Genomic DNA, 12,500 nt, shown 5'->3' with positions numbered 1-12,500 from the left:
ACCACACCATAGTTAGTCTGGGAGTGAGAGTGAGAGAGTACCACACCATAGTTAGTCTGGGAGTGAGAGTGAGAGAGTACCACACCGTGGTTAGTCTGGGAGTGAGAGAGTGAGTGAGTACCACACCGTGGTTAGTCTGGGAGTGAGAGAGTGAGTGAGTGAGAGAGTACCACACCGTGGTTAGTCTGGGAGTGAGAGTGAGAGAGAGAGAGTGAGTGAGTGACTCAGTAGTATCTCACCATGCCTTACCTCACTACAGTCAGTCAGAGAGGGAGAGACGGAGTGACTGAGGGAATACCTCATAATTCATCCAGGTCATGAGGGAGAACCTCAGCAAGGTTGTCAGAGAGAGTGAGACAGTGAGAGAGTGAGACAGAGTGTGACTGAGGAAGTATCTCAGAATCAAAAAAAAAAATGTCCATAGTTTTTTTGTAGGAGGGCGTGTGACTGCTATCGAGGAGAGAAATAATCTGATTGACCAGTATGGAAAGCAGCAGGGGATTGTTTGGTGAGGATGTGTCATGTGACTGGTGAGAGCGAGTGCATGCGATTGGCTGGGAGGTCGGGAGGCGTGTCTTACCTGTGGCTTCTCTTCCAGGTGGATGTGTTAGCGGAGCAGGTGAAGGTCTCTGGCCCTTTTCTTACGCCCCTTCTCTCTCACGCAGCAGTAACATAGATTAGTAGGTGTGTAACCTGGGGGACAGGAGAAGGCAACCTTAATCTTACAAGATGTTACAGCGGAGTGTGTCTGTGTGTGTGTGTGTGTGTGTGTGTGTCTGTGTGTGTGTGTGTGTGTGTGTTCGAGAGAGTGAGACAGTGAGAAAGAAAGAGAGAGCAAAAAAGAAAGAGTCGGGTATGACAGGGTGAATTAGTGAGTGAGTGGGTGAAACAGAGTATGAGAGAAAAAGAAAGACAGAGTGAGTGAAAGGTGTGAATGAGTGAGACAGAGGGAGAGAAAGAGAGAGAGAGAGAGAGAGAGACAGGAAGTGAAAGAGTGAGCGAGTGAATAATTGAGTGAAACAGAGAAAGAGAGAGAGAGAGAGAGAGAGAGAGGCAGAGTGTCTGTAACATGTGAGATAATGTTGGCCAGTCCTGGGCTAGAGAGTGATGGACTGACTTGTCCACTCCCTTAAATGGGTATGACCATTGCTCCTCAGCCCACTGCTAACACCACCTAACACACTAGATTGGCACACTGCATTGCCTAATACCATTGCTTCTCAGCTCACCCCCACCTAACACACTAGATTGCTCCACTGCATTGCCTAATACACACACACATACACACACACACACACACACACACACACACACACACACACACACACACACACAGGGGCGGTTTTAGCAAATAGTAGGCCCTGGGCAAAGACACATTTTGAGGCCCCCCCCAAAAAAATCCACCCCACCAAAGCACCAATCCCCTCCAACCCCACACCCACCCAGACACACACACACACACACACACACACACACACGCACACACTTAATGAACAATGTTATGTGAAACTGACATTTATGGTGAATAGTTGACTTTAACAACTAAACAATTGTAAATTATTTGAATTATGAGGTTTTGAGTGCAGTGTAATAGTAGTGTAACTTTTTGATTACCTTATCAAAATAATGTAACTTGTTACAATTTGATTAATTCTTTATACTTGAATGTTTTCAACTGAAAGTTCCGAATTTGTACAGGTCCTGTTTTAACTATTTAAATTCTCTCTCTAACTGTTAATTTGTCACGCCATAATGCTGGGTCTTCACTGATCACTGTATGCCATTGCTGTTACTCACATTGGTGACATCACTGCTCTCGTTATCATCCAGCTGTGCTTGAGCAGTGATGATGACCATGGCAGTATCATGCGCGTCGTCAGTGCAGGTGTCAGTGTCCCGTATATGGGCAGCTGTGGCATAGACGTCTATATATGACTATGAGCTGTGGTACATGATGGCTAACCGTTTGTAGAAGCAAGGCAGGCAGGGTTAGTTGGTGCTGTAGTAGCTGTTTGTCTGCTGCTGCTAGCATTAGCTAAACTTGGCTCAGCAGCACTTGAAACATTATCAGAAACACGGACGAATTCTTGATGGGAAATATTGTGTTACCTTAGGTCATTTCTCCCTGAACTTCTCATCCTCCCTTTTTCTCTCTCTTTTCTTACTGCCACTTAGAAATCTTTTCATGCTTAACTTTGCGACCACACACACCATCACACAACAAATTGACCTGGAATAATTTTTTTCATGATGGATTTAAGATACATTTCAGGCTAATACATACAATAAAATAATCGTGTTTTCATGCTTATTATGAATTGTCATTCGTTTGCAATGACAAACCACCAAACATACAGTATACTCACACAACAGAACATACATACACACAGGGACGCATTTAAACCCGGGCACACACACACTCACACTTACATGGAGACATAGGAACGGCACACCTTCTCATATACACACACACACACACACACACACACACACTTGTGTTCTCTTTTTCACAACCAGCACAACACACCTGCGTTTAATAGCACTAAGTAGGAGGAGAAGTGTATGGAGAAGTGCCTGCTGGACTCGCTGGCATGCCTTCATGGCATGGTGCTGAACATGACTGGGTCTTTCTCCTGATGCATTTACGCATGGACTGACTGTGTGTGTTCATGTGGTGTACAACTCACTACAATGTGTTCCGTCCCCTCTTAGCAACACAAATACACACACACTCTCTCTCTCACACACACTCATATACACACACACACACACATACATACAGGCACATAACATACACACACACAGTCCTCTAACCTTTACTTTGACACATAGAGAACCATATAACAGACAAAATACACCTTTAATGACAATATTAGTTAATGTAATGTCTCGTGACATTGTTATAGCTACATAGGTCCAGCGTTCCCATCTGTGCAGCCTGTGTTTATATGCAGTAGTGTGTGGGGAGAGGAGGAGAGGGTGGGCAGCCATGAGTAGAGGAAGGGAAGGAGGAGTAATGGGGAGTTGGAGAGGAGAGGAGAGATTTATATGAAGGAGAGGAGAGGAAAGATTTATATAAAGGAGAAGAGAGGAGAGGAGAAGAGAGGAGAGCTTAGTATGAAGGAGAAGAAAGGAGAGGAGAGGAGAAGAGAGGAGCGTTTAGTGTGAAGGAGAAGAGAGAGGAGAAGAGAGGAGCGCTTAATATGAAGGAGAAGAGAGGAGAGGAGAAGAGAGGAGCGCTTAATATGAAGGAGAAGAGAGGAGAGGAGAAGAGAGGAGCGCTTAATATGAAGGAGAAGAGAGGAGAGGAGAAGAGAGGAGCGCTTAGTGTGAAGGAGAAGAGAGAGGAGAAGAGAGGAGCGCTTAATATGAAGGAGAAGAGAGGAGAGGAGAAGAGAGGAGCGCTTAATATGAAGGAGAAGAGAGGAGAGGAGAAGAGAGGAGCACCTAATATGAAGGGACAATAGGAATAGCAAAAGCAATCAGGAGGAAATGATTTGATTGGACATGCATGACCTGAACTGAGGCCATGAGACCCTCCTTGCTGTCTGCTGTATTTCTTGATTTCTCTGTACAGTGACATGAATCCAAGCTGTGCAGGCGATTGTATTAATGAATGAATTTAATTTAATCCTGTCTCAGTTTGATTTGTGTAGCTGTGTTTACAAACGACTTTGACCCTGGAAGGTGCTTTCTAAAGAGCTGAAATGAAAAGATGAGTTAGGAGCCTTCAGGTGAAGCCTGCGTCTGTGTGTGGTGGGTGTGTGTGTGGTGGGGCAGATCTGTGTGTGTGTGTGTGTGTGTGTGTTTGTGTGGTGGGGCAGCTCTGTGTGTGTGTGTGTGTGTGTGTGTGGTGGGGCAGCTCTGTGTGTGTGTGTGTGTGGGGGGGGGGCAGATCTGTGTGTGTGTGTGTGTGGGGGGGTGGGGCAGATCTGTGTGTGTGTGTGTGGTGGGGCAGATCTGTGTGTGTGTGTGTCTGTGTGTGTGTGTGTGTGGTGTGGCAGATCTGTGTGTGTGTGTGTGTGGGGGGGGCAGCTCTGTGTGTAGTGGGGCAGATCTGTGTGTGTGTGTGTGTGTGTGTGTGTGTGTGTGTGTGTGTGTGTGTGTGTGTGTGGTGGGGCAGATCTGTGTGTGTGTGTGTGTGTGTGTGTCTGTGTGTGTGTGTGTGTGTGTGTGTGTGTGTGTGTGTGTGTGTGTGGTGGGGCAGATCTGTGTGTGTGTGTGTGTGTGTGTGTGTGTGTGTGTGTGTGTGTGTGTGTGGTGGGGCAGATCTGTGTGTGTGTGTGTGTGTGTGGGGGGGCAGCAGCTCTGTGTGTCCTCGGACAGAAGCGCACAGAAACGCCACTGAAGCTCCAGAGCAGCCATGATGGGAGGTCTGACATTTAAACCTCTCCCAGAGCCAAGGGGGCGGGCTGCTGTCACGCTGGGGGATGATTGGGTGTCGGAGGGGGTCAGAGTTGAGCGCCATGGGGACTGGAGTGACATCAGAGGTTCTGTGGCCGTGGAAGGGAGGGGTCTTTGACGGACGCACAGGGCGAAAACAAAACAGAGTGTCTCTGTGCAAACTGTGAAATACCGATTGACCGAATGCAAGATGTGAACAGAGATATAGACTCAAAGAGAACCTAAATGTTCAAAAGATTTAGCTTAGATCAGAAATACCTGTGGCAGATCAGCGCCACCTCTGCTCCGGGGTCAAGGGTCAACACAAGGGTCAGCTCATTCAGAATATCAGGAAGTTCTATTGCATTTTGTAAACACATTAGCATTCACAGGCTTCTGTTTATGAAAGAGAGAATCATATTCAATATGTAAATAGGAGGTAAGTAAAATGACTAACAAGAAATGAAATACGCCCAGGCAATCTGTGTAATGAGATCATATGTATTATTGTATGTAACATGTATTGAATGTATTTATTTATTGCTGTTACTAAAGACTAAAGTGGAATTGCACGCCACTCTGTGCCACTAATGCCACTCAGGCATATCAACAAACATTATACATTACATCATACTAAACATGGCATAGTGGCCAAATATCAACATACATTATACAGTATATTACATCATACAAGTCTGAAGCCTGTAAATGCTGATGTTTTTCACAACAGGATGCCTCAGACTTGGACTTGTTGCTTTGACTTTGACTTTGCCACATAGCCTGACCTCCAGGTGACATTTCACCACGACCTCTGACCCTTCCTATCTCCTCTGTGATAGGTGGATAAGCTGGAGGAGGCAGAGAGTCAGAGAACTAAAGAGGAAGAGGTTCAGGAGCCTGATCCCATGGTCTATGGTGAGGTTATATATATGTGTGTGTGTGTGTGTGTGTGTGTGTGTGTGTGTGTGTGAGAGTGTGTGTGTGTGTGTGTGTGTGTGTGTGTGTGTGAGAGAGAGGGAGAGAGAGAGATATTCTGTATTTGCCTCAGAGACAAGAGAATAACTGTTCAGGAAATCACACGTAGCAACACAAACTATTAAAGTTTCACGTAGTTGTCTTTACAAATATTACACTGACCCAAATGGAGATGAACCTATGTAGGCTAAAACTATCTTCATTTACATAATCCCCTGTATTGGTGTAAATATTTGTCTTTATCTGTGTGTGTGTGTGTGTGTGTGTGTGTGTGTGTGTGTGTCCACAGGTCAGCAGCTGATGCTTACTCCTGGCCCCACTCCCATGGTCCCTCCGCCTGGTTACCCAGGTTACGGTTACACCACGCCGGGATACACCCCGCCCACCTATGGGTTCAATGTCCAGCCTTAAACCCCACCCCTTTACCTATCATACCCCTCCCACCCCTGCGCTGTGAATCCTGGGAAATGTATGCCTGTGAGATACCTCTGGATCCTCACCCCCTGTTAACCGCACAGCATGAAGACCACTGCACCCCAGCAGCATCAGCAGCAGAAGAGCTGGTGCAGAGCGCTCACCGAACACTAGAGGCCGCCGTAGCATTTACCCCACTATCACAGTCCCAGTGTCAGATAGCAGCTTTCTAAGACAGAACAAAAAAAGACATTATATTTTTAGAAGAAAAAATTAAAAACTAAAAAGTGAAGAGAGTTTTACATAGTACACTGTTCAAAGTCATCGACTGCATGGACACAGGACAGGTGTTGCCACGACAACAAGGGAGCGTTGGCACGGAAACGCATGCATGCACTTTCTGAAGCGCTGTAGAAGCTCTCCCTCTGACTACTCAGTGGCTAGCATCTGTCCCGCGTCTCTGTTCTACCTGTTGCCTCATTGGGAAGTCTTTAAGATGAGCGCATGGCATCACAGAAAATGAGTATTGGACACAATGGACATTGACAATCACAGGTCTTTGTATGTCTCCCCCTCAGTGGCAGGAAGTAGGCCCAGAATGACCCGGAAGTGGATGGGGGGGGGCAGAGGACAGTGAGGAAGAGCTGCTGGATTGGGGAGAGATTAAGTGTGTTTACAGCGATACATTTGTGTTATTGTTTTTCTTTCAGTCTTTCAATTTGTGTTGTTTGTCTTTCTGCCTGCATGCGCTAGCGCTTCATGAGGGAGTCGCAATGCATCTAGAGCACAAACCCACAGACGCAGTGCTACATTAGCAACCTCAGATACAACCCTCTATCTCAGATATGTACAACCTCATCTCGGTGGTGGAGAAACACCAAACCAACACTCTATGGTACTCATACTTATTTAAAACAAACAAACAAACAAACAAACATTTTAGAAATGTATTTCCATATATCATTTCTCTTCTGATGAAATCATTGACTGGACTGAAGTACATTGCATACATGCAGATGAAATAATAATAACAGTAATAGTATTATGTTGGTACCTCTAATTAGTATCCATGTAAGCCCAGTATTATGACAAGCCATATGCATTGTCATAAGTGTAGCCTATGTTGTAGTCTTACAAACATATTACTTTTTTATAGAAAATTATGTCAAAATACAAAAAAAATAAAAATAAAACATAGACAGAGGAACATGGAGGCCAAGACAGGTGTGTATTGAAGCAATCTTTTTGGGTTGCTAGGTTACACGGAAGAATCTGGGGGAAAGCGACAGGGCGTTACTGCTCATGTGCGACAGTGTGTGAGTGCTTTTTGTTTTGTGTGTGTCCGTTCCTGCTGTGCTGAATGTCCAGGCGGATGAATAAAGTTTACACACACTCACACATGAAACATGTTCCCCCTGTGTCTTTTTTCAATGTAGCTCTGTTTAAGGTGGAGAAGTTGAAGTATGTGGACTCTCTCAAATTCAAATTCAAAGTTGCCTTATTTGCGCGACAGTGTTGCCAAAGCACATATAACGATAAAACAACACATTCAACACGTTGAACATTGAGGGGAAAAAAGAGAACGAATGTACAGTAATACAGTAATAATAATATAGTAAGACTAACATGAAGTCATACATACACACATTCACACACCACACACATTCCACCCTCCCTCTCTCTCTCTCACACACCACACACATACCCCCTCCCTCTCTCTCTCTCTCTCTCTCTCTCTCACACACACACACATTCACACACCACACACATACCCCCTCTCTCTCTCTCTCTCTCTCACACACCACACACATACCCCCCTCCCTCTCTCTCTATCTCTCTCTCTCTCACACACACACACATTCACACACCACACACATACCCCCTCTCTCTCTCTCTCTCTCTCACACACCACACACATACCCCCCTCCCTCTCTCTCTATCTCTCTCTCTCTCACACACACACACATTCACACACCACACACATACCCCCTCTCTCTCTCTCTCTCTCTCTCTCTCTCACACACACACACACACACACACACTAATTCACACACCACACACATAGCGCCCCCCCTCACTCTCTCTCACACACACAGATAAATTGTCAAGTAGCTAGCAATATAAATAAGGAATAAAAATAGTTATAAAAAAAAAAAAGTAGCTAGCAATAATGTAATTACCTTATTGGTTACACATGATCATTACATTGAGCTAAAAGCATTCTGCATTTTACTTTATCAACTCAGTGTTAATATCAGATCAGTATCAAGTATTAATTCAGTGTGCAAATGAGAACATGCCATTTAATTCAGTCAGCTTTCATACCCATTTACGTTATAATGACCTTGCGACTTTTATAAGATGTCTCTTTTACTCTATGTCACTGTAATTACATGTAGCTGACTAACTTGCCATTACCACCTCAGGGTCTTCTGTGTTATCCAAAGAGGCGAAACTTCATGCTCATGCCTATCCTATCTCATAGTTCATAGCTCACTCTTCGTGGCTATCTGGGGGTTTCTGAAGTTGATACACACAGACCTTTCACAATGATTTATACGAAACTCTTTGCCAGACACATTCTGAGCTGCGGATGCTTTGACGAAGTTACAATACCCGCAACACTGTGGGGATAAAGATAATAATACAAAACGCTAGTTTTATTGTGGAGGAGGCAAGTCTTTATTTATAGACTTCTGTGGTTAACTAGACCATTTCTGAAAACCATGATTATCACCAGTGGAAACTGTCTAGGGTCCAAACCCATAGCGTACATTTGTAACCCTCTCACATCCAGAAGGGCGGGCCCGTCATTGTTGGTCTTATGTACATGTGGTATTTGGATTTCGATTGGCGATGTACAGTTGAATACAACCAATTCGCCCTTTGATAAAAACTCACAAAGATGTTGGGAAACAATAGTCACGCTCAAGAATGGGGTTTCGAAGAATCGATAGGCGCGCCAGTCCACCTTAAATAGTTTTGTTTCTCTAGGATGTGACGCTTTTGATAGATTGGGCGAGAGGGAGAGAAAGAGAGAGAGCCGCCCCGCCCTGTTTGTGAAAGGGGACGGCAAAAGCTCGCTGAATCGTGGCGTTTTGTTGTGTCGGATAGGCTGGTCCGCTCTCGCCTGTCAAACGCCTGAACATCCTCCGATCACGGCTGATGTTTCGCCACCCTCAGTGAAACTGTAGCGCTATTTAATACGCCCATCGCGCCACTGTCACAGTGTTGCACAGGGAAACTGTCAAAATTGGGGGGCGGACTTGCACGATAACACTTTACTTTTAAAACTGACATTTCAGATACTGCGTGAACTTAAACATGTCTGAAAATATTAAATTTGTCAGCCCTTTTCACCGACCTCGTGCCTTGGCAGCAGCCGCTCCCGCTGGTAAAGCCAAACTAACGCACCCTGGCAAGGCGATTTTGGCAGGTAAGTTCCGTGATTTTTGCTTCCTCGTTTTGAAAGACGTATAATATCGCATGTGTGAGTCTCAAAAGTGAACACCTGTTTCATGATCAGCCTTTATGGTGGCATAACTTCTGAACATGCATCCACCGCCGCGGTTTGGTCCATTACCCTCTCGGAAGTTGGTGTGTATTCTTCGAAACTGACCTGTCAGCTCGCTTCTCGAGTGTTGCTGGCTAATGATGAATCGGTTTGATGCGCGTAGCTCGTAATTCGCTTGGACTCAGTAGCCAAGCTGACCTCAGTGCAGTTGGCAAGAGCGTGAAAAAGGATGCTGAATATTTAAGTTGCAACACTAATCGGTGAGGTTAGAAAGGTTAACCTATAATTTACCTTAAGCATCAAAAGAGAACGGTCAAAGTTTATGTGACAGTGCTACAGTGCCTACAACGTTTATACTCCCACACCTCCTTCTAATAGCATATTTTAGTAAATGATATGCATTGGACCAAATTTATGTTTATGAGCTTCCTTGTCATTCCAGTTTGGGGAGCTTTTCTCTCGACGTGACAGGCTCCATATGCCACAGTCTTGACTAATTGCAAGTGTGCAACATTCCTTTGAGCTCCGCTGGTTCCAGTAATTAGGAAGTTGATGTATAGCTGAGTCTTATACAGCGAGCACATTGAAAGAGGATCTATGTGTGGAAAAACTTTGTGGCGTGGTCGTCATGCGTTACACATCTTTAGACTTAGTTATTTTATGCACACTTAGAATTAGCAGGTGTCCCGCTTTGCCTTGTACAACACATTATTTTGACCCTTTGTCTGCATCACGCATTTGATTTTTAATTGTCAGAAATAAGAATGTATAGATGCGTTCTTTTACCCACCCTGCACATTAGCCACTTTTGCCGTTACGGCATAGTTTCTACTCTATTTAATAGCGCTGTGACGGTCAATGTGACGGACAATCACACTGTGCAGACATGGACGGATTATGAAACCATGGGCCCCTGGGCCTGGACATGTAAAAGGCCCCCTCCCCTTCGCGCAGATTTGAGTTTGTGAAAAGGAGGACACTTCGTCGCGGGGGAAGGGGGCGGGGCAGTGTATAGCATGCCGATCACGCACCCTCCCCAGCTACGAAGTTTTGACATATTTTTCACATTGAAATGACTCCGTCTCCTGCCCCGCAACCAAGTTTTGTCCAGGTAAAGGAAGATGTTTGGTCACCCTACATAACAGCGACTTCACACAGAGCCTCTGGCCTAGGGGCCCCCTGAGCTCATGGGCCCCTGGGCCTGGGCCCGTTCGGTAATCCCTCCCTGTGTGCAGACGTGTGGCCGGTGAGCTCTGCTACGTCAGAAAAAGGTAAAAGCTTCCAGGCGACATCATGGCTCATCATAGCTTTCATAGGCCTATAGAGAACACTGTAGCCTGTATGTTTGATGGCCTGGCTGCTGTGCTGTGGAATGAACTAAAGGAGCCGAAAGGAAGAATGCAAATGTTTATTTTTCAATTAGATAGACACTATGTCAAAGTTTTAAGTTACCTCTCAGCGTTGGTAACATGTCTCACATTGTCCTACACCAACTTACTTCTCGTCCTACATATGGTCTGTTTGCGTCTGGTCACCCTAAGCAGACTAGACTACTCAGTCATTCTTCAGCTAGTCATCCCACCCACTATAGGGGAGCTAGACACACCTGCAATCCATGTATGACAGTAACACACCCATGTTTACACTGTAATATCCTTTTCTGATCGGTCTGTCCAGAATGTTTATTGGGCTTTCAATCTGAGCATGGAATCTTAGTGGTTGCGTATCCCTCACACTGTTAGACATATCTGTAATTTTCGCAGTTATTTACCGCATACCACACCGTCAGGCGCATAGGAAGCCAACAGCTGGCCCCGGTGCAGGATGCTCAAAGCAGAACCCCACTTGACCAAAACACATGGTAATGTAATGTCAATAGAGAACGGGAGAAGTGTTTTCAAGCACGCTGCTTTAAAATGTCCAGTAACAGCGAAATGCTCTGCACATTTGAATGCTACACTAATACTATTATGCCACTGGCAGTCTGAAAGGAAACAGTCTACTGTACGTTATAGGAAATGAGAGACAATAGCAAGGCCTATGCATGGGCCGAATATTCAATGAAAGATGATCGAATGCATTAGCAGATACCTTGACTTTAACCACAACAGATGATAAACATGCTTGGTGACAGTGCACCATGACACAGATATACAACGTTTGTGATGGCTGCAAACAAATAGGCCTTGGCCAGGTAAACACTAAACACATGTGCGATGGATGATTATTCAAGTAACTAAACTACTGCTTGCTATTCCCTGTTCTAAAGCTTTGCTTTTTGTTTTCCAGCTGCTTCTTTTAATTTTAGTTTTTTTTTAAACTCACTTTTATGTTTTTAGGCTTCTTGTACTCCATTGCTTCTTGACTCGGCAGTGTGTCAATTTGTAGAAATGTAGGGAACTCAAGTTCAACGTCCTGTTTCTGCCAGACAGTACACATGTTCGTAATTTCCATGTCCCAGAATTCCGAGCGCCCACAGTTTTGAACATCATGAATCCTCACGAAAACGTAATTTAGAACTATAATATGTAGCCAAGAGTTCACACAAATATCTACGCATATCTGTTATATCCTATTGTGTTATTTATTCGGTCAGTGACATCAAGGAACGCAAGACCACCACACAGATGACTCTATAGTGATTGAGATGGCACCATATATGCTTAAAGGGCCTGGCTACTCCGATAATTAACTCATGGTAATGAGCACTCAGTTACAATTGCATTATTGCGTATTGTCAGTTTTGCTTTGACACCCGGTATAATGTGCAAATAGTATTTACAGTAAATAACAGTAGTTTGCATTGATTCATGGGAATTTTGGCTGATGGCAAACACTGCATACAGTCATTCACTGTATTTATTGAAATAGGCAAAAGTGCATACACACACATACGCACATGTACACATAATATACACACAGACTCAGAATCAGAATAGTATTTATTGCCAAGTAGGTTTACACCTACTCACACTTGTTCTTATTGCTGCTTGGAGACCTTCATCAGCTTTCACGCAAGTGCTTCAAACAGCTGGATAAGAGCTAGGTAGATGCCATCTCATAAAGCATCTCTGTTTCTTTCACCGTTGTTTTTATACACTAATGCTGCTTGGAGACCTTCAGCAGCTTTCACTCCAGTGCTTCAGACAGCTGGAGAAGAACTGGGTGGATGCTATCCCATAAAGCATCTCTCTCTCTGTTGCTCTCTACTTCT

The 12,500-nt window shown here is 44.6% G+C and overlaps 1 protein-coding gene and 1 pseudogene across 1 annotated transcript in view; both read left to right on the top strand.

Annotated features, from left to right (window-relative positions):
* Positions 1-7,177, top strand: part of LOC105898480 — a 44,320-nt pseudogene extending 37,143 nt beyond the window's left edge.
* A 1,546-nt stretch (positions 7,178-8,723) lies between these two features.
* Positions 8,724-12,500, top strand: part of si:dkey-178e17.1 (tricarboxylate transport protein B, mitochondrial) — a 22,303-nt gene continuing 18,526 nt past the window's right edge. The window contains exon 1 of the mRNA XM_012825514.3: positions 8,724-9,208. Coding sequence (XP_012680968.2) covers positions 9,097-9,208 — 112 coding nt within the window. The 5' untranslated portion in view covers positions 8,724-9,096. The remainder of the gene's footprint in view (positions 9,209-12,500) is intronic.

The sequence above is a fragment of the Clupea harengus genome, chromosome 7 (genome assembly GCF_900700415.2).
Source record: "Clupea harengus chromosome 7, Ch_v2.0.2, whole genome shotgun sequence".
NCBI lineage: Eukaryota > Metazoa > Chordata > Actinopteri > Clupeiformes > Clupeidae > Clupea > Clupea harengus.
This window is presented reverse-complemented; position numbering and strand designations above follow the sequence as displayed.